The sequence below is a fragment of the Anneissia japonica genome, unplaced genomic scaffold (genome assembly GCF_011630105.1).
Source record: "Anneissia japonica isolate Jap-2015-1 unplaced genomic scaffold, ASM1163010v1 scaffold9_len2422644_cov172, whole genome shotgun sequence".
Lineage (NCBI taxonomy): Eukaryota > Metazoa > Echinodermata > Crinoidea > Comatulida > Comatulidae > Anneissia > Anneissia japonica.
The window spans coordinates 1,314,222-1,338,785 of NW_022758107.1; the positions used below are offsets into that span (position 1 = coordinate 1,314,222).

The following is a 24,564-nucleotide window of genomic DNA, read 5'->3' on the forward strand; positions in this document are numbered from 1 at the left end:
GGCCAATAGTGAGCACTGATAGTTATGACGATGGTTGGTATTGAGTAATTCTTTGTTATATTTAATGTCATCATTTTTTATTCATCTATTTCAAGATTATCAAAAACATCTTTTCTGTGACACCCCCCCCCTCCATCCCCACCCCAAAAAAATACTTAGAATAATGGTGATTGTTGTCATTTTTTATATCTTTTTTTTTCAATTTCATAAAAGGAGTACATAGACTCCTTCACCTACCGTATGTTTGTACTCTTGTAAAAATTGATGACTTTACTGAATTTAAAATTTATAAAATATGTGCTACTTCACATGCTATGAAAAGAGTGAGGACATATCCAGGTGCTGACTGTAACAGCGATCATATTTTGTTGATGGGCCATTTAAGAATAAGCCTGAAAAAGTTGAAGCGTGGTATGACAAAACCTAAGTTACAATGGAAACTGCTGAAAAAAGATCATAACTTGAACTCCGAGTTCTGTCACAAAGTAAATGGAATATACATACATAGTGGAAATGATGGTGAGAAGTGGAAAAAGCTACAAGAGGCTTTAGTAAATAGTGCAGAAGAATGTATCCCGAAAAAGAGTATAGAAGCTAAGAAGAAATGGATGACATCACAAATACTGGACCAGATGGAACTGAGACGCAGAGAGAAGAAAAACACAGAGGAGTACAAATGGTTGGACAGAAAGATTCGAAGAATGTGTAGAACAGCAAAGGAAGAGTATCTGGAACAACAATGTGGAGAGATAGAAGATCTAGAGAAAGAGATGTTCAAATGATGCATGAAAAAGTAAAAGATTTAACACACAAGAAGAAACGAAACGTATCTAGTTGCATAAAAGATGATGATGGCAATGTGTTGATGGAGCCAGATCAAGTTAGGAGGAGGTGGACCGATTACATCAAAAGTTTGTATTCTGACACGGACAAAAAAGAAAAGCCAGCAATTAGGAAACAAATGACTGGGCCATCGATAACTAAAGAAGAAATTATAAATGCCATGAAACGAGGGAAAGCAGTAGGAAATGATAAGATAGCAATTTAAATGATTGACGCTTTAGGTGATTTTGGGATAAATAAGATCATGGAAATTGCCAATCAAGTGTATGATGCTGAGGACCTTCCTGATGAATTGCTAGAATCAATTTGGTGCAAGGAAGATGGGATTAGAAGTTAGAAAGCGTTTGTTGAAATGTTACATCTGGTCTGTACTACTCTATGGTTGTGAATCATGGACGCTAAGTAAGGCCATAGAAAAAAAGCTGGAAGCGGTAGAAATGTGGTTCTGGAGAAGGAAGATGAGAATATCATGGATATAAAAGATGTCAATTGAAGATGTTTTATACAAAGTGGGAACGAAAAAAGAACTGTTGAATACAATCAGGAAAATGCAATGGAATTTCATTGGGCATGAGTTGAGAAGAGAAGGAGGGATTGGAAGGAAGTTGATTGAGGCTGAGATGACGGGGAAAAGAGCTAGAGGAAGACAAAGATTAAAGATGTTAGGTGGATGATGAAGAGTTTGGGAGTTAGAGATAGAAAACAGCTAGGCGAGATCGCAAACGACAGGAGAAAATGGAAGCAGAACGCACCACAATGATCCGTCCACGGCATTTGATGCCATGACACTAGAAGAAGTTCACATGCTTATTTACAATGGAATAAAAGAAATATTTAAGAAAATGTATATATTTTTTAGGTCCTGGTTATAGAGATGGATATAGGGATAGAGGATATGGTAGGGATCGAGGCGGCTATGAGAGAGACCGAGGGGGTTACGATAGAGACCGAGGCTATGAAAGGGATCAAGGGGGCTACGATAGAGACCGAGGGGGCTACGAAAGGGATCGAGGTGCATACGATAGGGACCGAGGTGGTTACGATAGGGACCGAGGCGGATATAATAGAGACCGAGGTGGCTACGATGGAGATGGTAAGTGCTTTTTGGTAATTTCTGCTCTTAAAATTTTGTATGCTATTGCTGTGTATACACTAACGTCTATCAGTTTTGATTATTGTGAACAAATTCACACAAGTTGGTTATTACATGTATAGGTGTAGACTTAACAAAAAAAAAACTTGACAAAGAACATCAACTTAACATCCCTCACATATCTGATTTTTTTTTTATGTTGGATTCAAAACAAAACAAATGTATTTTTTCTTTTTTAATTAAGTTTTTAAAAATGACCCCTGTGTTTTATAGGATTTAAGGACAGCAGGGGAGGCCAAAAATCTTGTTAAGCCTAGTGTCCAAAATATGTCTAAATCCTCACATCTACAACATATCCACTAACAAATTCCTCATCACATTTAATTCAATTTTTATTTTATTGCTACAATTGCCATCAAGGTCCAATATCTGGACAAGCACCATGAAACACAAAACAACAATACAATGGTCAATTGATATAATTTTATCAGTATTCTACTGGTATGACTAATTAGTCATAGTAGGGAATGTCTACCTTTGTTACCATTAATTAATCACAGTACTCTTTGTTCTTTTAGAATTTAAAAAAAAGGTCCAGAATCGCATCTCCCTACCCCTTTTCACCTTGTGTATTCAGGGTTCCTGTTATTGTAGTACTTAAGTAACGTTAATATACAACCTATGTAACCTTCTTGGTACAATTTTCAGGTTACGGTTATAGAGACCGAGGTTATAGGGACGGTTATGGCAATGGTGATCGCTACAATCAGGATCGAAGTTACGACGGTAACGTAACATGCCATTGAATAAGTCTAACAAAATCCTGAAATCAATTTAAACATATTCACTGTATTCACTATCATTTTTACATTCTCTAGAGTTTTTTTGGAAAATGCTCTTCTACAAAAAATAATTTCTGTGGTAACTAGGCGAGTCGAATGGCCGAGTGGTTAAGGCAGGGATGCTGCAACCTTCAGCCATAACATTGCCGCTGGTTCAGGTGGTACACTCACCTATGTTTCTGATGATAGATCAAGTCTTCTCAGACTGGACTTATTTTAAAGCTTTTTTAGCAAACATGCCGCCCGCCAATAATGATGATTTTGAATTTTGGCCACCATGAAAAAATGGAAATTTAAAAAAAAAATAAAAGTTTTTCTTTATTTTCAATATGCCAGTCGCTGCCTTGAAATCTCTAAAAATAAGATATGTATTTTTCTTCTTAATTATTGGTACAATTTTCAGGTTACGGTTATAGAGACCGAGGTTATAGGGACGGTTATGGCAATGGTGATCGCTACAATCAGGATCGAAGTTACGACGGTAACGTAACAAGCCATTGAATAAGATCTAGCAAAATCCAGAAATCAACTTAAACATGCTTTATTCACTATCATTTTTACATTCTCTAGAGCTTTTTTGGGAAATGTCTATCAATTAACTAGGTTGAGTCGCATGGCCGAGGGATGCTTCGGCCATAATATTGCCACTGGTTTAGGTGGCACACTCACCTATGTTTCTGGTGGTAGATTAAGTCTTCTCAGACGAGACTTTTTTTTTATACCTTGTTTAGCAAACCCACCGCCTGCCGATAATGGGGATTTCGATTCTTGGCCACCATGAAAAAATGAAAATTTCAGAAAAAAATAAAATTTTGTCTTTATTTTTATTACGCTTGCCGCTGTCTTTAAATCTCTAAAAATAAAATATGTATTTTTCTTCCTAATTATATAAATTTAAAGCATTTAACCATCCAATCACTACATTGTTTATATTCACCAATAAAATTTTATTTTTATTTTCTCCTCCTCCTGTGTATTTTTGGCTTAAATTATTTGCTAAATGAAATTTTTTTTTTTTTTTGTCTGCCCTCCTCTGACGATCTTCAAAAAAATAAGTTCACAAAACAAAGTATAAAAAAGGTACACAATTGGCTCATGTGCACTAAAACAAGTTGTGGACAGACGAAAGTAGCTGACATCAGTTTTCCGTGTAGCGCAGACACCGAGTGTTCCTTAGGGAAGAAGAAAGATGCTGTATGGGCTAGTCCATTCCTAAAGCATTTTGGACTTTCATATAAAGTGTATGTCTAACTATATTACAACAGCACACCATTAATTAACCTTTGCCGATTTATCTAAAACAAACTTTAACAATTTATTTTCAGGGTATGGAAGTAGAGAACAGGGATATGGACGTAGGGATCAGGAATATGGGGGTAGAGATCAGGGATATGGGAGAGACAAATATGGCGGTGACCGCGGCTATGGAAATGACAGAAGCTATGGAAGAGATCGAGGTTATGGATACGACCGAGATAGAAGAGGATACGATCGCTATGATCGAGGTAAAACTATTATTAAACCTTTTGTATGTGTATAGCTGTGCACATTTTTTAACCATGTTCACATATGAATTTCTTTGGTTTAACTATCCATGCATTGCACCTGATAACTCTGGCAGGAAGAATAACCAAGCTTTTTGCCCCAAGCAGAAATTCCAATTTGAACAGACTGAATCTGTTAAACCTTTCTGAGCGTTTCCTACCACAGATGCACATTGCTGAAGATTTTACAGATTGTATCCACATTTAGACTGAATATGCATGCAAAATGTGCTACTATTTGTTGTTTAGTCACAAGTTTGTTAAAATCCTAAATCCAGCACAAACATCGATACAATTTGACCAAGGTAAATTTACCTTTCATCTTGGTCAGAATAAACCAATTATTATCTCCACAAACAGCCTCCATAATCTCACCCCACCCCCTCAAGTAGTTAAAAAATCACCTTATATCACCTTATTTTGCAACCTAGCGCATTCCCCCTCCACTAAATCATCGAGGCCCCCCCCCCCACTCTACCAATTTCAAGACTATTAGATACGCCACTGCATTACCCAAAATCTAAATACAATGTGTACTCCATGGCTTGGCTCCCAATTCTTCACCATAGGTATTGCATCTTGGCTGTATTTTTAAATACCAGAGAGGAATTTTTTTAATTGTAAATATTATGCTATATTAATGCTGTTGTTTTTATTTTGTGCCTAATGAAGGTGGTGGTGGTGGTGGTTATGGAGATCGAGAGGGTGGATATGATGAACCACATAGTGATGGTAAGTTGATGCTTTAATGTTACAAATGAAATGATAATCGTAATGATGTAATTATAATGTCCACAACACAAGCAGGACTTATTGTGACCTACTTTGTCTCCACTTGGGCAGATGAAGGCTTTGGCCTGTGGTGGTTTTTTGACAGCCTACACCCACCTCATGCCATCATGGCTGGGCCTGCTTTTAGCAAATTTTTTGGAACATGACTAACTCTAGGTACCTGAAACACTATTATGTAACCGCAAACCATTTTAATTATCAGATTTAAACATTTAAATTGATCATTTATTGTCATTAACTTTTATTCAGAACCTCCAAAGGAAAGAAAGAAATTAGTTCTCAAGCCCCGGTCGCAGCCAGTTGATGGATCTAGCAGTCAAACGTCGTCCTCATCAAATTCAACGTCAAAAAGCCAATCTTCCATATTTGGTAATGCTAAACCGGTTGACACTGCCGCTAGAGAGAGACAAATAGAAGAGAAATTACAGCGAGAACACGAGACTGAAAAGGCAGATCTTGAAGAGTCAAGGAGAAATCGGTAGGAGAACAAAAAATTGAATATAATTGTCTGGAAAACTAATTAGTTATACCAAAAAATATTCAGTGTGAACAACAGCCTTACTAAATTTCCACCAAGTTTAATTACCCATGCCACTTGTAAAATGTGCCCAGTACCTAGTAAACAGAAGATTTTAACCCAGTTCCTCAACTGATAAAGTAGTCACCTTTCCAACCAAGCTATCTGTGGCGTAGCTAAGGGCAGTGCAAAGCACAGGGGCCCAGGGCTATTTGGGGCCCATTCATAAATAGACCTAAAAATAATAATTTAAAATCATTTGCAACTTAATTTTGAAGGGAAAAAAACGACCAGTGGGCTTCTCAATAATATTCGGTTTTTAGAGGAATAATTATTAATTGCTGTGTTGGTGTATCCAAGGGGGCCCCAACCGGCCTTCCCCCCCCCCCCCTATGTTTTAAAATGGGAAAATGAGAGTGCCATTTTTGGCCATCTAGAAGGGTTATAATCATAAATTTTCTTACCTCAGCCCCAACAATGGTGGGGCTGAGGTGGTCGTCATCCTTCACCTGTGAAAATCCCTCCCTGGCCCCTCTGTTTCGAATTCCCTGACCCGCAACTGCAATTGTTTTAAATTTATGTGCCATGAATTTTCCTGATTAGTTTAGCACAGCTGCTGAGAACGAATATGCCCTCTTAAAATAGTTACGAATCGGTTTATCATTAGTATTTATTACTAACCTAGGCCTCAGTGCAATGCACTGAGGCCCAGGGCTATTAGGGGCCCATTTATAAATAGACCTAAAAATAATAATTTAAAATCATTTGCAACTTAATTTTGAAGGGAAAAAAAATGACCAGTGGGCCTCTCAATAATATTCGGTTTTTAGAGGAGTAATTATTAATTGCTGTGTTGGTGTATCCAAGGGGCCCCAACCGGGCCCCCCTATGTTTTAAAGATTATTTAAAATGGGAAAATGAGAGTGCCATTTTTGGCCATCTAGAAGGGTTATAATCATAAATTTTCTTACCTCAGCCCCAACAATGGTGGGGCTGAGGTGGTCGTCATCCTTCACCTGTGAAAATCCCTCCCTGGCCCCTCTGTTTCAAATTCCCTGACCCGCAACTGCAATCGTTTAAATTTATGTGCCATGAATTTTCCTGATTAGTTTAGCACAGCTGCTGAGACCAAATATGCCCTCTTAAAATAGTTACGAATCAGTTTATCATTAGTATTTATTACTAACCTAGGCCTGGGAGTAGGAGTAAAAGAAGCAATTCTTAGAATGGAATTTTGAAAAACTTCAGGGAATTCCCCTATCACATCAAAGGGCCCGGCAATTAATCTTGCACTGGGCCCTTTATCGGCGTAGTTAGGTTACTGCCTAACTCTGTGTGTTTGTGTGTTGTATCTCAAGTTTATATGCTACGATACATTATTTACAAATGTTTACTTATGCCTTAATATAGAAAATACTTCAAAAAAACTAATTTAGGACATTCAGTTGCTTCCTATGAAACACAAATCAAATCATTTTGCTCAATTACCAACTGTTTACAATGAACATCAGGAAAAGCTATGTACAATATACTCATTGTTCCTATTTTCAGACAAATGAATCGTGAGAGGCCACGGCGAGATAGTGAAAGGTCAAACGATGAAGGTAGAACGAGGCATAGCAGTTCAAGTTCAACTGGAAAGGGACCAAGGCCAGGTACCAAACATGGTTATTAATTTTTTATTCCCTAGTTTCTTTGCAAAATTACTAAAAGATATAGGAAAATGTTTATGGTATAACTGGAATTAGAACAGGTCATGTCAAAACTCGGTGGGTCAAACCTGGCAAGCTTGTTTGCTGGGAACAACTCATGTGAACGCAATTTGCTCAAAAATGTATTACTTATGTTTAAACTACAGTAGATTAATGAGATTTCATGAAGATGTTCAGGGGTATGCTCGGCTTATCTGCCAATTTACCATTAGTGGGCTAAACGATTGTTACCAAAAAAACATCAGATGATTAAAGTTGCACATGGTATCTTCAAATAATATTTCCATTGCCTGAAAAGTTGATACTTTCTATTGTTTATTTGTGTTAATGCTATTGATATAATTAAAAGCTGCAATTCTCCTAATTTATATAATTTATTGCATATTAATTGATATCTTTTATTAGTTATGCTGAGGAGAGAAAGTGAGAGATCCGATGACGAGTCCAAGAAAGATGACACTCCTCTTTCACCAATATCACCCAAATCCCCCACATCACCGCCACCTAGGAAGGAAGACCCTGCAAAGGTGTTGGTCCCTGCTCCTGCTCCTAAAGAAAATGCTTGGGCCCAACGAAGAACAGGTCCGACTTCTCCTAGATCAGAATCAACTTCTGCACGAACGAATGAATCGCCTTCAGGTCCAAAGAAAGGTAATAATTACAATAATTTTTCTCATTACATTTATGATTCAATTCTAAACACTATTGCCACGTATAGCCACTTAGCTTGGTCTGCATCAACGCATTTATTGGTCATGCAAAAAGAGATATTATACCAAACCCAGGATTTTTATGACTACTTGTCCAATTTAATTATGGTAACAATTCTATTGAATAACAATAATCTTTATTAAGGGCCAGGTTGTAGATAACATTTCTGACATACGATAAGGCACAGAAATTTTAAAGATGAGCCCTAATAGAAATCAGTTTTATAACTATTCAGACCCTCGGTAAATAGGTGTTATTTAATGTAATTTAACTTTGTTAAGAGTGTCCTGACGTTTTGATTAAGTTATTTGGCTTTTCTGGCATAACAATATGAATGTTGATAATGCAATTAATATAGTACAGTAACATCACATTGTAAGGTCTTATGTTGTATGTCAATTACAGTAACATATCCTTATTAATTTCTATACTGTAATTACATTCCTTTATTTATGTTTTTTATCTAGATTCTAGACCAACTCAAGGCAAAAGCCGTGATCCAGTTCGAAAAGATGAGCGTTACCATAGTGACAGACGACATCCACATAACGAACCTCAACGCAAAAACGACAAAGTACGAAAACCAAGAGAGATTCCAAAATATGAAGAGAAAGCACCGCCAGTAAGAGATGCTAAATTTCTTTCTATTCTGTACATTTAGTTGTATACTACATAGACTTAAAATATATGGATTAAAAAGACAACACATCTTTGCTTATCACCATTTAACTACCCTAGCAATGCTGAAATGTACCCACTCAATAAAATCTGACAAGTATAATTAACCCATATATGATATTAGATAAAAAATAAGAACATAGCACTCAGGACTAACTTAATAGATGGAATTTATTTCAATAGATTTTGCAAGCATTAGATGCTGGCTTCATTAGGTCTTATTTTCGCCGCACGACGGTAACCTTAACGTTAACGGATGACATAATTTATTCATCTTGCGTTGCGGAGTACGTTAATTCCAGGATTTTACGTGCTCAACGTACGTTACGGGTTTGCGCATGCATATTTCGATTTATTTACAAAAGGGGCGGAGCTATCGCACTGCATGTTGGGTACTAATGTTAAAGTTAAGGTTAACGTCTTGTGGCGAAAGCTACCTAGTATATGGCTAAAACAGCTAATTCAATTGCATACAGTAATTGACTTATATTTTCTTTGACAAAACACTTGTATGCCCATATAATATAGTCATAGTATGCCCATATATGGTAGTAATGTGATGTCATCATGACCAAAATTTTCTATGACCATCACACAAATTTGTCACATAAAATTTTGTTAGTGTGGACATAGTTTTATTTTGGTAAAAATCCTCAATCATTTCTACATTATAATTAATTTCATTTTTCTTTTTTTTTTTTTTTTTTATTTTTCACTTCAAGGATTTTGCTCAGAAAAACAAATTTGCTGGCTTAGCAGCGGAAGACGATCTGTTTGATGACGATTGAAGAAAAAGCAAACATTGTACCAGAATCACGTTTTAAATAGCTAACGAAATTTGGAATTGAACATCTTTAAAAGATAAATTGAAATATAATGATATCACTGTACAGTTTTGATGATGAAGTCTATGATGAGTGCAAATTTTGTTGAATATATAAAAATGTCATTTTCATTGTAGAACATGGTAAATTATTCATCGTAGAGGGCGCACTCCATTATTTAACAAAATGTACCCATGATGCATTGTGTAGCTGTACTTGTAAGCATGTGGTTCAGCTTATACGAGATAGTTGATGTGGAAATAAAAGTGATTTTAATTTCGACAGGAATAAATTTGGGCTGTTTTGTTTTTTTAAGTGGGACTAAACACAGGCCAAACTTTTTGTCCTTTTTACCGCAAAATGGCGAAGCATTTAGTTACAGTAGTTTTTCGTGAGTTATTTGAAAAATTAGTAATGCATGAAAAATAAATGCCTAATGGCTATACTATTGTTTCATTAGTGGATAAAAAATGACTACGCTAATTGCTTGTTAGACTAACAACAAACAAGACATTTTCAAGATAAAATTCCATCTCGCCACTTTGCTATAAAAGGGACAGTTTGTAACAAATATTTTATTCCTTGTGAAATTTTCCTGTGATTCTAATTCAAGACATCTGGATAAATACAATTCGTTTGATTTATAAGTCGTGTGGATTAAATTTCGTATCTGTATCAAGTTATTTTGACGTATATATAGTATTGTTATTTTTAAGTGCAAATGTCCTAATTTTGAAATGCACTGCCATGGATTAATTTCTTCTACTTAAAGACAAAACTTTCTGTATGGAGCTAATAAAAACAAATTAATATCCAAAATCCTTACTTTGTATATTTAAGTAAATAATAAGCATTTAATTAAAAAGTATGAAATATGAACACTGGTAGCACTTTTAATAGACTAACTTCAATTATTTAATACACAGGCTTTCACTATTAGTTTATGCTGGCTTCATCAAGTGTAGCGACTAAAACGATTGGGGATTAAAATAGGTAATCATCCGTTTACATACACACAAATAATACTATTCAATTTTTTTGACATTTCCCATTAAATTGGGTAATAATAGTATGTCTTTGTTCCGCTAAATCTGCCTCTTTGATAATGATGTAAGGTCTCACAAAATGATAATGTTAAAATACGCAAAAATGTACATTTATGGGACAACCTGCGTCTAGTGGGACGAGCACGTAATCCTGTTTCTATTCTGATTGGTTAATTGTTAAGTTTGATTAACACACTGGAAAGATCTGTTGACACGTTATTTAATGAGTAATTAATGTTTTTGATTAAATTGTTTAGGGATTTCCAGATATTATTACAGACAGTATGCATTTATATATACTGTTTGTGTACAGCTAATAAACTTGGAGGATAAGTATTGAAGTTGTTTGTATATTTAATGTTATTTGGGAGGTGTAAGCTTACGATAACGCTAACGAATACAGTTATATGTTACCAAATTTTTAGTCAATCCATCTCCTAGGGTAGCATTTCTTTGACAGTATAGGCCATGCATACCTGCTTTTTCGTGAACCAATGATATATTCAGTTCGTGTATGATAGTCAATGATGAAGATGTATTGTTTTCGTAGTTACAAAATCTCTTTACTTTTCAATCAATACAATTATTCTCAACAGACTAGATGACATAATAGTATATAAAGTGATCCTTAGGGGAGAAGGAATGAGCTAGGTCCAGCAGCGGCTTCAGAAATATGTTGACACATGAGGTCGGACAGCGGAATCCGATCCAGGGGCCGACTCTAGATTCTCAGTCAGTGTCCCGGAATAGATATTCATGGTAGAGTTCAACTTCATAGGGGAGAGTTTTCATGGCTTAATATGGTGCAAAATTGTGCCTCTAGACCACAGTATTGGAGATTGGCAATCAAGATATTGTTAGTTGGATAGGCAAATTAATATTTTTGGTCCTATTCGTGGAGTTGCGACGACGGGGGTACAGCTCTGTCATCGTCAATGCGAAAGTTTTTTTGAATGGTAAAAAGTGTACATTAGATGGTCATACTATTACAAAATCCAATCACCAAATGTGATCGAAGGTGGTGCAGCCTTTGGATTGGTTTGTATTTATTCGGTGTAAACACCCAGGATAACCACGAAAGTCTGAAGAAAAATTATTTCCATTGGGGGCAGTACACCGGGAGAAAATCCCCTACTCTTTTCTGAAGAGTACTATACTGCGTTCTTTAACTTACACATGGGCCATAGTACCAACTGCTTAAATATCTCATCCAAAAGACAGTGCGCTATCGTAATGTGCATCCAGTCCTTTAGCTGAAATACAAGGAGAGCAACGATGGGAATTGAACCGGGGACCAAGAGATCTCCACGGTTCACGCACACACAGTGACTGCCACCAGTTTAGCCGACTGAGCTCAGCTACTCTCTAATAATACATACGGCTGACCTCTGCCGCAACCGAATTATTACAGTACACAAATGTTGAAACCCACAATAGAGCTGGTCATTTGCGTGCAATTTTATTTGTACTTTCTATACATCGTAGACTGATGCTAAAATAACATATTTCAATAGTAACCAAAAGTAAAGGAATAAATTCTAAATATTTGGTTATTATTTCATTCATTATTGAACTTTAATCGTATGTACTATTAATTTCAGATACAAATTATATCACTGTATTACACACAGCTAACACAAAGACGATTCTTCAAAAATAAACACTACTGTACTTTAAATTACAGTAACTCATGCATACAAGATATGTTTCGAAATGGTAAATAAATCATTGATCATTTCTTTACCATAATGTTTAAATATAGCGAGACATTAGACGCTTCTGAAAATACTATACGATTTTTTTAAACCACCATAAATAGACAGTGGTTATCTAAAAGCGACCATTCCACCAATATATAGGTATAGGCCTCCCTCCATTAAAGACAACTTTTAATTGGGACATATTTTTATGGTCTTCGCAGCTTTGGTCTCCAATTAGAATAATAAAGATAAAAGACATTTGTTCATTTGGGGCCACTCAAGTGGTTTTATATTGGAGGTGGTCTTTAAATGGAGGGAGACCTGTACCATTTAAAAAATAGTCTAAATTAAATTTAATGATAAAGCGTTCGTTTCCGTTTTGAGATGAAACTAAAAAATGCAATTTAATAAAAAAAAAAGTCGAAAAGAAATACCTAATTCTACATTTATCAACAATAACATAGGCATGAAGGTAATAATGGGTCGTAAGGATAATTATTTTTTAATCATCCCTTTAAATATTTACAGTTATAAGTTTAATACGGTATTGTATTAATAATACATGCAGGGCTAATATTACAGATAAATAAACATACTTAATATCTGTAGATTATTGCATTTTGGATCAAGACATACATTTCAGAGGAATTTAATTCAGATTGTTATATTTTTATATCTTAATTTGTAGCCTACATATCCCTTTGAGTATCTTTTCCTTAATCTACCAGAGTAGGTTTTCGTTTACTGTAGCTTTGATAGGCATGCCTATTATTGTTGACCCCGCAGTTTAGCTTTTACATTAAAAAATGTACTACTTTCAAACATACAAGATACATTATTACCGATTACCGAAGTTTTTTGGTAAATTTAATTTGCAGATATTCGCATGGTTGATATATATACAAGACAAACATTTCAGACAAAATTAATTCAGAAATGAATGTTTATTTGTATAATTACCTTAATTAGTACATACCACGTTTTGTTTATTTTGCTTAAACCAATACTCGAACATAATTTTATTAACACTAATGAAGAAATGAGTATTATAAACCCCACATCTTAGCTTGTTTTTCATTCAGACATGCCAAATAGTTGATACCGTACCGTGTATTTCTGTCAGAACCAATGATATTTTACCGAAATGTTTATAGTACTCAAATTAAAAAACCCCCCAAAAAAAAAAAACCCACAAATCAGCTGCATTTTCTATTTAGGTCCTGGTATTGCACAAGTTGTGCTGGAGAACATCTTTAATAATAAAACGTTCTTGTCATTTAAACATAAAAACCGTTTAGTGTTAGGACTATAGAATAGATTTAACATGGACACAACGTAATGTGCAAAAAAATAGCGGGTCTATCTTTTGGCGAACTTGCGTCATTCGACTGTTGCTGCCACAATAGTCACCGCTATAATTTAACAACAGTATTTTGAGATGTTCATCACAACTTCCAATATAACTCTTTTTGAAATATACTGTAATTTATAAAGGTCAATATCCTAAAAGATTGTGGGTTAATGCTGAGGCAGGCCTTGTTGTGGTCCCGGTCCAAGTTGATGATGGGGAGATGTCATCATTGTTCTTTGGGAAAGTAACTGACGAAGAGCGTTCGCTTCTTCTCTCAAAGTCGTCAACTGTGCGTGTAGCATCGCATTTTCCTTTTCTAGGAAACTCGCACGCATTCCGATCTGCTCTTCTCGCATCTTGCGAGCATCTCTAGACCTTTTGGCAGCTAGGTTGTTGCGTTTCCGACGTTCAAAGTAACGGTCGTCTTTATCATCGTCTAACACTGCACATTTATTATTTCTTCTCTTTTTTGCTGAAGCTTGAGATAAAAATAAAAACAAATATAGACATTTAAGTTATTTTTTAGAATAACCACAAAAAATACAGTTAGTCTCCTCTAAGGTAGGCCTACAGCACACTGCATGAACTTGTTAAATACTTTAAACACCTTTTTTTAAAAAGCTGAAATATGTTGTCGGTGTTGTAATAATCAACATGAAAAATAAACGATTAAATATTTGAATTGCTTTATATTTAAAGTTAGATATTAACTGCAAATATTTATATATTTATTAACTTTGCGAACATACGGCTTTGAAAAGGAGGTGCACACAGATTGGTGCGTTCCACTTAATTACAAATACATAAATGATGTACTGACAAAACACAGTTTAAATTTCATGTTCAAGAAACCACTTAACTAATAAAATCGAAGAATTAACCAGACACATCTTGGCTTGTAATCCATTTAAGAATTTTTGTTGTAGAAGGCTAGACGTTGATATTCATATTTGATTACAGTAATTTTAAAGCCATGTTCTGGAGAGAAAAAATGTTGATATTTTGTACTACTGATTTTTCTAAGGTCTAAGACGAAAAACACAGGAACGGTCAATGAGATTTTTGAATAATTTTTCTCCGGAGTCTGGGTTGCAAATTAAATAGTTTATTTAAATATTATTAGTGAAATTAATGATGAGTTATTATAAATAACCCTGGTTCTGCATGCAATTAAATCAATTCGCTTACCGGACAGAGATTCCTCTACTTCTAATATCTCATCCTCTAGATTATCATTGATGTGGTTTTGTTCTTCTGGCATGTTAACCATGTGCGGAGAAAAAGAAAACGTTGACGTTTGAGGATGGGGCATCTGAAAGTTAGCTTGTGAGTTCTGCGTTGACTGCATCATCATCATTTGCGGTGCATTTACGTTTGGTGGACCCGGCATGTTCATGGGGTTGCTGTATTGGTGATGCATCGAAGTTAAAGAAGTGACTAAAGGACCTGGTGTTTGACCAGACGACATAGAGTTAGGGGGAATCATGTTTAATAGAATCCGTCTCCTGTCTTCATCAATATCTTTCTCATCAGCAGACGCTGTTGATTTAAAATAGTTACTTTTAATTTAAGTTAAATATGCGAGTTCACACTTTTCTACCAGAATCATCGAATAGGCCTACATTATGTCAATTTGATTGGGAATAGGCCTAAAACAAATGACTTAACAAAATGATTGTACTTTCTGCCCAAAAAAAAATCTTCATTTTCGTCACGATCTTTACATATAAGTTATTTTGAGTGACTTGTTTACTTCCCCATTTACCACCATATTATTACTTGGTTAAGTTAAAATATGGTTAAAATATACTTCGGTGAAAAATGCTTGACCATCTCGTCAGCAGCTTTACACGACGCTGATTGGCCGATGCTAAGATTCACTACAGAGACAGTTTTGCTATTTTTTATAGACCAAACCAGGCTTTATTCTGATACTAAGAACTTTACGTCTACCGCGCTTTAAAAAAAAAAAAAGAAAATGAAACTATATAATATAGTCCGGTTACTTACGTGTCTCGCCTGGCGGTGTCGGTGGCATGATTTGCTGTTTTTGTCTATTGTTACTCTCTATAGCCTGAATGGATACTGGTACAATTTCAGGCGTTTGAGCGAGTTGGTTTTTCAAATGTGAATTGGACATCCCCAGTTGCTGAAGTTGCTGGTTCGACTGTGAATGCGCCGGATGCTCCCCACTCGGCTGCATTCCAATGCCTGCAAAGTTTGGCGACGTCACACTTGACAGAACTTCCTCGTGTTGTTGTGAATAGCTTGGTGCATGAACATAGTAACCCTCATTGACACCTATGCATAGAACATTAATCGGAACTATTATTATTATTATATATAAACATTATCTGCCAAATTGAAAGTATTAGATAATACAGTATTGCCAAAAAAACTCACAAGAAACAAATTTTTGTCAGATACTGTATCTGTTTAGGTTCAGACAGTGAGGTTTTATACCAGATGCGGATATACTGTAGTCATCCTCATCAGCAGCAGCATCAGCGTCGTCAGCTTTATCAGCATCATCCGTATTCTGCTTATTGAAGCAGGTCTTTATGAGACGGGTTTTTTATTTCTCAATGCGTTCTTCTTGTGCATTCCAGATGTGTATAAGAGACAGCATATCATCAAATAAAAGTACAGTACTGTAATTTGACCGAGGAACAGAACAGTCTATAATCGTATTTAGGAGTGTGCGGACGAGGAGTGCACTCCATCCCAAAATAGCTTTGCCCTAGTCGCCACCTGGAAAGCAACAAGTTGTTAAAATAACATACTGTCGAGCCGTCCCACTTCATTTTTTTCTCTCTCGTCCTCCCCTATACGCCACTGTCTACAATCAGAGATTGGGCAAAACTTTTACTGTGCAATTGGGAAATATAGAGGAGTCGTATACAAATCCGATGATGATAAATACCACACCTCCTTAATAAATTCCTGGAAACTAGTACAAAAATGTAATTTAAAGACAGCACAGTTAGTTTAATAACATATTAAAACGACTAGTTTCACCTAAAGAAGAGGGCTATGTGCTCGAACGCATCACATGAAGAAGAGAAAGCTAATAGTCATATTCAACTCTTTAAAGTACTACTGTTTCTTGTGTTTTATTTCTACAACCAGGAAAGAAAAAAAAACATGATCCCATGCATAATATTGAGCTCTAATATGCAAATTTCAACCATTTATTTTGGCCATGACACGTGATTAATTAATATTCAGCGTGACCATCGTCTATTATGACAGCATGGACAATGTCCTTCGAATAATCTATTCCACTTTTACAAAAGGGGTCAGATTTGAGAACCTTATTTTTGCGATAATCGATATATCTTCAAATTTTAACAGATAAAATCTAATAAAAGTTCTGAAAGGCATTGAACAATAGAATATACTTAAATAATATGATTATATATTGCGAAAACACTTCAAAAAGTGCAAAACCAATACCCTTCACATAAATGGAATATTCCTACACATTAAGGTCGAAATTTTGTAACCTTTTTTTATTCTTTTTTTATATTTTTAGTTATAAATTTGAAAATTGTTTTCTTTAATAAATGTTTCAAAAAGTTCAGTACAAGTGAAACGATTCTTTATGATGAATGTATGTAAACAAACCAGACATCGGTCCAGACAATAAATCTTTGGAAATCTTGGGACCTTGCCGCCCTTTCATGTGTTGTACAACATTACGCAAGATGGCGAAACCTGTTTGCATATAATTGCTTTGATTGAGAATGTAGTTGAATGAACTTGAAAATTACGGAAAATTACGTAATGTACTACTAAAAATAAGCAACCTTAACACTCGAATGATCCAAGGGACAACAAATACACGTGTAGACTGATCGAAGTCTTAGAACCTAAATAATTTTCACCGGGAATGGTTTGTACTTATTTTCTATACAGTGCATGCCTTTTTAAAAAAACGTAATTCATCTTGTAAAGAACCTTTACCGTCTGATTTGCTTATACCTCTCCTGGTTATTCTATGGTTGGTATGCTTGATTAAGACATGAAAATAAGCGAAAACGAATAACTTAAAGAACATGTTGATAGAAAAGTGATCATTTAACCTGAATATTACTACGAATAATATGTACAGTATTTTAAAATGAAGTCCTACCTGAAACGTCCATTTCCGTTTTTACAGCGAGCCTACAGACCGGTTGAAATTTCTAATCCTTTTTTACGTCGATTTCAGGAGATTGAATAGTAAAGAATTGTTTACAATTATTCATAGCCGAACTCTTATAACTTTCAGTGGCATGATTTTACTTGATTTTTTTTCACAGCCAAACTCTGTACGTGGCCTTCAATGGATAGATGAATTCGTTCGGTTTTCGTTGTTGTGCTTATTTCCTTTCAGCACTGCGTTGCCCACAAGATAATTAGCTGAATTGTATTCATGATTACGTAATAGATGGTGTGCTTAAGATAAAGCATGAGTAGACAAAAGCATTGAAAAGACATCGACCGGATTGAAATGAGTGGGTTTTAAACACAGTGACTTTATATTCTGTGATAAATCTGTGGGCTATTTCTTGTTTCTTTAATAAGCATTATGATGCCCTCATGTTTCCGATATTATAAACTGTGCGCATGTGTTTTTTATGTGAACACTATATATAATACAAATTTTCGTTTTATGAAAATGTATTCTGTCCAAGGAGGTATACAAATAAGTTCTGTCCTACCGTCCCTATCAAAATCAATGTAAATTGGCAGCAAGTAGATAGATTAGATTGAATCGAAGAAACAATAGGCTTACCGATAGCGGCGATATGGAGACATCAGACCAATTTTTTAATCATTACAAAACACATCCAAACATACATAAAATAAAAGGATCAAAGATAGAAACAGGTCACAGATGCGAATCCTATAATAATAAGTTCCGTAAAAAATATTTTTTTAATATACTTTTTTTCGATCGGTATTACAAGTTAACTTATTTTATCCTTAAGTTTTACAAGAAAACTCAATATTTTAATTTAATTTTTGAGGTTTTTCTCAGAGAGTACATCTTTCCACTTTGTTTCGTTTTTAATTCTAGAAGAGGGAATTCTTTAAAGCATCAGGAATTCTTGTCAAATATCCATGGAGGACCGGCTCCCAGCATATTTTTATCTATAACCATGCTTGCTAATAATAAGTATCTCGAACGTTCCAATTGGAACCATCGAGGTGTAAAATCTCCCTGTTGGAACCAACATTTAAATCTAACTTACAAACTTTTTGAATGAGTCCTCAAGCAGGGGTGGCGCCAGAGCAACATTATAAAACATTATGTATTTTCTAAATTTTAGTAGAATCTACAAAATCGATTAAATAAGCCTTTGAAACCCCCTGAATTGTCATATTTCCCCTGGACCACATTCGAAATATTTTAGAGACGCCCGAACAACCAAGCCCACTTTGTTCTCGTGGAGGACATTAGTCTCCTTCGGGCAAATAGTCTAGCTGCGCCACAAACTCCTGTATCTCCTCAAGTTCACTTTCGCAATATATTTTGAAGCCTGCCCTCTGTCGAAAATGGATCGCTGCTCTCTCTCTCTCTCTCTAGCTCTGTTTTCATCGCGCAATGATGTTCAGCTGACTGATGAGGGTTGATTGATTGGTATTCGTCTGTGATAAAAACATTCCTGCTTCCTCGTTTTCTTTTTCACGATGATAACTGAATTGGGGTAACTAGAGTTTGACCTAGGCGTATATAATGTTTCACACTGTTAATGCTTATTTAATTTGCTGATAAATAAAAAATAATCCTAGGCTATTCGGCCTAAGCCCCTGTGGCCCCAGCTAAGCCGTCCTTGCACCTGGCGTTAAGATGGCGAGTTGTGGGGGAAATCCATTTCTCTCGGACGAAAACGTAGGCCTAGGCCTAGAGGGAGTAAGTTCAAACCCTTTCGAAGAAGGTTCCACCACTAGACCTTGCCCAGCACAACCGCCCCCTAGACCTAGCCGACCACCGAGCCAACTATTGCCTCCTTCCAGTCAGTTTCCAGCATCAAGTCCATTAACTCTATCCAATCCAAGTGATCCAGGACAAGTTGGTGGTTTGTTTGGAGGACCATCGAATGATGATCAAGATGAGTTCAGTGAGCGATTTCTTACATGTACAATTTGTTTAGAGACCTACAATGAAACACCAAAATTGCTGCCTTGTATGCATTCCTTCTGCTGTGGTTGTATACAAAAATTGGCACAGGATAAACGGAAGTTTGCCTGCCCTGTTTGCCGTAGAGAGGTTCAGGTCCCACGGCAAGGTGTCAGCGCTTTACCAAATAACATTTTTGTTCGTGATCTTACAGATTTCTTATCAGAACAGCCAAATCGGCCAAGAGTAAGTTCGACCGTACCTGCTTTAGAATCTCACAGTGTAACGCAAAGACCAAGAGCCCGGACAAATGAGCCAAAAATAGATCGTCATGCCAGTGGAAATATATTTCAGAGAGCTGCTCTTAGACTAAAGTTGCAGTTTTCTTCAAAGAAACGGCGGAATTGTCAGTACCATTCCGAGAAGGAATTAAAATATTACTGCAGTACGTGCCATATTATTGTCTGCAAGAAATGTATACGATACGAACATGAGGATGGACACATGATATTGAACTTGAGTTCAGCAGCTGAGGATCGTCTACATGCCATTAATTCATTGATGTTTGAAGCAGAATCACGAGTCAGTCCTTTGGAGCATGGACGTGATGAGGTTAACGCACAACTTCAAAGCCTAAAAGAAAGGCACATGAAAACCAAGTCAGAAATATGTGATGCATTTGATAGCATTAAATTGTTTATACAGCAACAAGAAACTGCATGTTTGACAAAGGTAGTCTGAATATCTTGTGATTTTAACAGATCTGATATCAGATTGCTATATATGGTCTTAATGCTGTATGATCAGGGAGTTGTCATTAAACAACTCCCTTGGTATGATAAAGCTGGCTATAGTGATGAATAAGACTACCACCAGTCAACCGTTTATATAGCAATCCACCCTGTTTAATCAATGCATTTGTCTTTGTCTTAAATGCTATTTAATTCTACAGGCAGTATCTCATCTAGTGCGGTAGCGGCGTTTCAAAGGGCAGAGCCACATTAATGTTTCTTATTTTTAACATTTGTGTAATCTTAATTTAAGCTACAAATCATAATAAAAATTATATTGATTTTTTTAACAGTTAAACATGCAGTATCAACGCAAGCAAAGTCTTCTTTCATCGCAGTTAAATAACCTTGATCTCAAGCTGTCTACTATAAAAAGTGCCTGCACCTTCACGAAACGTACTGTCAACGACCTGCAAAATGCTGACTATGAAATGGTGGCAATGAGTTTCCAGCTGTCCGCTCGGATTGAAGAGGTCCTGGCAATGCAGACGCCAGACTTTATCAAACCCGCAGCTGACGATGTGCTAGAAGTGCATCAGGACGTGGAGACTATGAATAGTGTCAGAAGTCTGATTAAGGAGATGGTGACAGTGCAAGAGAGTTAAGTAGATAGTTGTTAGGCCATGCAGGGTTTGAATTTCCCCACAGCACTGACAGCAATTGCTGTAGGAAGGGCCTTCCACCGCTGTTGTAAATCCCAGACACTCGTCAGCAAGGTTTTTGCTGTCGAGTTTCCTGATCCAGGCCTAGCAATGGTTTATATAATTACATTTATACAAGGCCTACGGTATTCTTGAAACATTTTACAAAGATTGTTGCTTATGGAGCGGTTTGATAAAATTCAAAACTTGTTTCTCATCCCTTATCTCTTTTGTTTGGGCCATTATGCAGGGTAAAACCACTGATTTGTACTATAATAGCTGGATTGCTCATCGGCCAATCATTGTACTGAAAAAATTGAAGCCACCGACGCCATGTTGGAAACCCAAGTAATGTAGGCCTACCTGTTTAGGTAAGTTTTTTTGGCATTTGTTTAAATTATTGTTAAAGATAACGATTCTTGCAATACTTTTTAATAATTAATTTAAATTTAACGTAAGGATTTTTTTCAAATCATTTAACCACTTGATGCGCCTGTTTATGCAGTTTACAAAAGTGTTATCGAAGTCGCATTGTTATAGTGATATCGATCGGATCAATAACAATGCAACTTTGCTTGCACTTTTTTAACTGCACAAACAGGCACGTTGAGTGATTAGAGGTTGTGAAAAGAATTTCATAAAATTAAATTTTATTATTATATGTATTGAAATAAACGTAATTTTTAACACTAATTTAAACAAATGAATGTCAACAAAAACTTGACTGGCCAATGGGTTCATTAAAAGCAGCCAATGAGCAATCCATCTATTATAGTGGAGATCAGTGGCCAATGAGCAATCCAGCTATTATAGTGGAGATCAATGGCCAATGAGCAATCCAGCTATTATAGTAGAGATCAGTGGCCAATGAGCAATCCAGCTATTATAGTAGAGATCAGTGGCCAATGAGCAATCCAGCTATTATAGTAGAGATCAGTGGCCAATGAGAAATCCAGCTATTATAGTAGAGATCAGTGGCCAATGAGCAATCCAGCTATTATAGTAGGGATCAGTGGCCCTGTCTCTTATACACATCTAGATGTGTATAAGAGACAGCGACCACCGAGCCAACTATTGCCTCCTTCCAGTCAGTTTCCAGCATCAAGTCCATTAACTCTATCCAATCCAAGTGATCCAGGACAAGTTGGTGGTTTGTTTGGAGGACCATCGAATGATGATCAAGATGAGTTCAGTGAGCGATTTCTTACATGTACAATTTGTTTAGAGACCTACAATGAAACACCAAAATTGCTGCCATTTTATTGAAATTATTTTAGCAGACCGTATGCCAGTGTACTTAATTACCTTTGGTTTGAAACTCCAAGACTTATCATACAGCAAATCCTGTGGTGGATACCGGATGTTTTAGACCCAAAATCAGCGGAATTCAGTAACGGATCGTTAGATGCTAATGACAACAGATCCAGTAATGGACCTCTAGTCATAACATATTTCATTTTTGTTTTAACTTATAATTGTAACAAGAAAAATTTATCCGCACCAATATAGAAAATACTATTTATCCCATAATAGTCTTTGCATATACTGTGTTTGTAACTTTCTGCCAACAAAGAATTTATGTAAACCATCTGTTAACACTCTACCTGTGTTTGATAACCAATGCTTGACTGCCAAACACGGAGATCTCCGTGTTTCAGGTTTTTTTTTAAACGGAATCTGATGGGGTAATTACCGATATGTACAAACAATTTGAACACTATATTCAGTCTGGACCGTAAGTATTTCACTATTTGTTTGTTTAAAATACTGTAGTGTAGAGCAGTATTGATTTACTTTCATGAAATCGCGATTATCTCTGCTTCGTTGTACGAAATTGCGTAAATCTCCAAAAGTGAGTCATTTTCATTTTACTGTTACAGGTCAAAGATTGTGATTAGAATAAAGTGTTTGGTACCATTGTAAAGCTAAAATGTTGATCATGTTGAGTGTTGATCATTGAAAACACATTGGGAAAAAAAGTTAAAAAAAGTTAATACCTTTAGTGGTTATTTGAAATGAGCAAATCAAATTAAATTCTTTGGGTGTATTTTTTAATGTCCATTAATTGGTGAAGATTTTTTGTCACTTGAAACTTTTGTTAAAATTTTTGAATGTACAATTTATAAGCAACTCATTTCCCCCCCCCCCCCCCCCTTTTCATGTATATTCTTTACAAATGTATATTTTTTATTTTGGTTGGATGAATCTTTTAGATATGTACAGCACATGTATGGATAATTTTGTTGTTATTGTACAAGATTGGACTGTAGGGCATGGGATGGGTCCATGGTTCTTTGTTAGTGGAGCGGCTACCAACAATTTCGGGTGGTTTGAATCAACACCACCATAGGAGTATAGTCCCTCATGACACGGATGTGGTTGATAACTAATATTTGCAGAGGTTTCAAAGAAAAGTTTAAATAGGCAAATTTACTAGGCTATTACTTCAGTCATTTTAGGTTGGGTGTATTGCTTATACCCTCTTTCCCCCCCCCCCCCCAAATCTGCTCCTGGGGCAAGGATAACATGAAAGCATCTTCAAAGAAATAACTAAATAATGGTAACTATATTAATACAAATTTAATTTTTCTAGATTTTTCTAATGAGAAATATGCATTTATTAAGCCTAATTGATTTTAACTTTAGTAAATAATTATTTAAGGTTATTAAAAGTGATTAATTTTTCAAGTTTTTAAAATTTCTTACTAAATTTGCATATAATATAAATAGTCATACATAACTTTTTTGTAAATGTGCTTTTACTATTGTAATTATTTCTTGAAATTTAATAAATACTAGAAAATGAGACTACATTAAAATTATGAATATAAAATATGCACACATCTTAAGATATTGCATTAATTGAAATTATGTACACACTGTATATTATACTGTATATATAAAATTATGAAATGTTAATAAACTCCAAATTGTCTTGCAGTAGTGCTATATTGATACAATAATATAAACACAATGGTAAACACTACATTAAGTACTGTATGAAGTATTAAATTAGAAATATAAAAATGTATGTAAAATAAAATCATAACAATTTTAATAAGCATAGCTTCTTAAAATGCCATCAAATGGCCGTTAAAACTGTATTTTCAATGCTGAATCATTTGATTCAGCCACCATTCCGAGCCATTACATAATTTATGGACTGGTGCTATACATTTCATTGATTGATTGATTGATGAAAATTATAAAGTTCAGTGGTTAAATGAGGAAGTAATTGGTAATTATGTACTGAAAGTCAATAATGCATTCAAGTAATTACTCAAGTCTGCCAAGAATCCAGTAGGCTATATATTGCTGTCAAATGTGAAAACGAATTCTACTAAATTTCTGTCCACATTATTAAATTTTA

General features: G+C 35.5%; 3 protein-coding genes across 3 annotated transcripts in view; 2 read left to right on the forward strand and 1 right to left on the reverse strand.

The window, feature by feature from the left end:
* LOC117125059 (eukaryotic translation initiation factor 4B-like) overlaps positions 1–10,435 on the forward strand; it is a gene marked incomplete in the record, with an annotated part of 16,460 nt that extends 6,025 nt beyond the window's left edge. The window contains 11 exon segments of the mRNA XM_033271426.1: positions 1–33; positions 1,703–1,936; positions 2,645–2,722; positions 3,182–3,259; positions 4,104–4,283; positions 4,995–5,054; positions 5,364–5,592; positions 7,183–7,286; positions 7,749–7,994; positions 8,522–8,676; positions 9,455–10,435. Of these exon segments, the coding sequence (XP_033127317.1) occupies positions 1–33; positions 1,703–1,936; positions 2,645–2,722; positions 3,182–3,259; positions 4,104–4,283; positions 4,995–5,054; positions 5,364–5,592; positions 7,183–7,286; positions 7,749–7,994; positions 8,522–8,676; positions 9,455–9,520 (1,463 nt within the window).
* A 1,607-nt stretch (positions 10,436–12,042) lies between these two features.
* LOC117125032 (thyrotroph embryonic factor-like) lies at positions 12,043–18,015 on the reverse strand. The gene is made up of 4 exons (XM_033271389.1): positions 17,789–18,015; positions 15,664–15,954; positions 14,842–15,192; positions 12,043–14,131 (listed from the first exon to the last, which is right to left on the reverse strand). Exons 1-4 carry the CDS (start codon positions 17,799–17,801, stop codon positions 13,821–13,823), a joined length of 966 nt encoding a protein of 321 aa, XP_033127280.1. The 5' UTR covers positions 17,802–18,015; the 3' UTR covers positions 12,043–13,820.
* Positions 18,016–18,228: 213 nt separating this feature from the next.
* On the forward strand, positions 18,229–22,107 carry LOC117125031 (tripartite motif-containing protein 2-like). Its single transcript, XM_033271388.1, has 2 exons — positions 18,229–20,494; positions 20,847–22,107. The coding sequence occupies exons 1-2, from the start codon at positions 19,493–19,495 to the stop codon at positions 21,156–21,158; spliced, it is 1,314 nt and encodes a 437-aa protein (XP_033127279.1). The 5' UTR covers positions 18,229–19,492; the 3' UTR covers positions 21,159–22,107.
* The last annotated feature ends 2,457 nt before the right edge of the window (positions 22,108–24,564 follow it).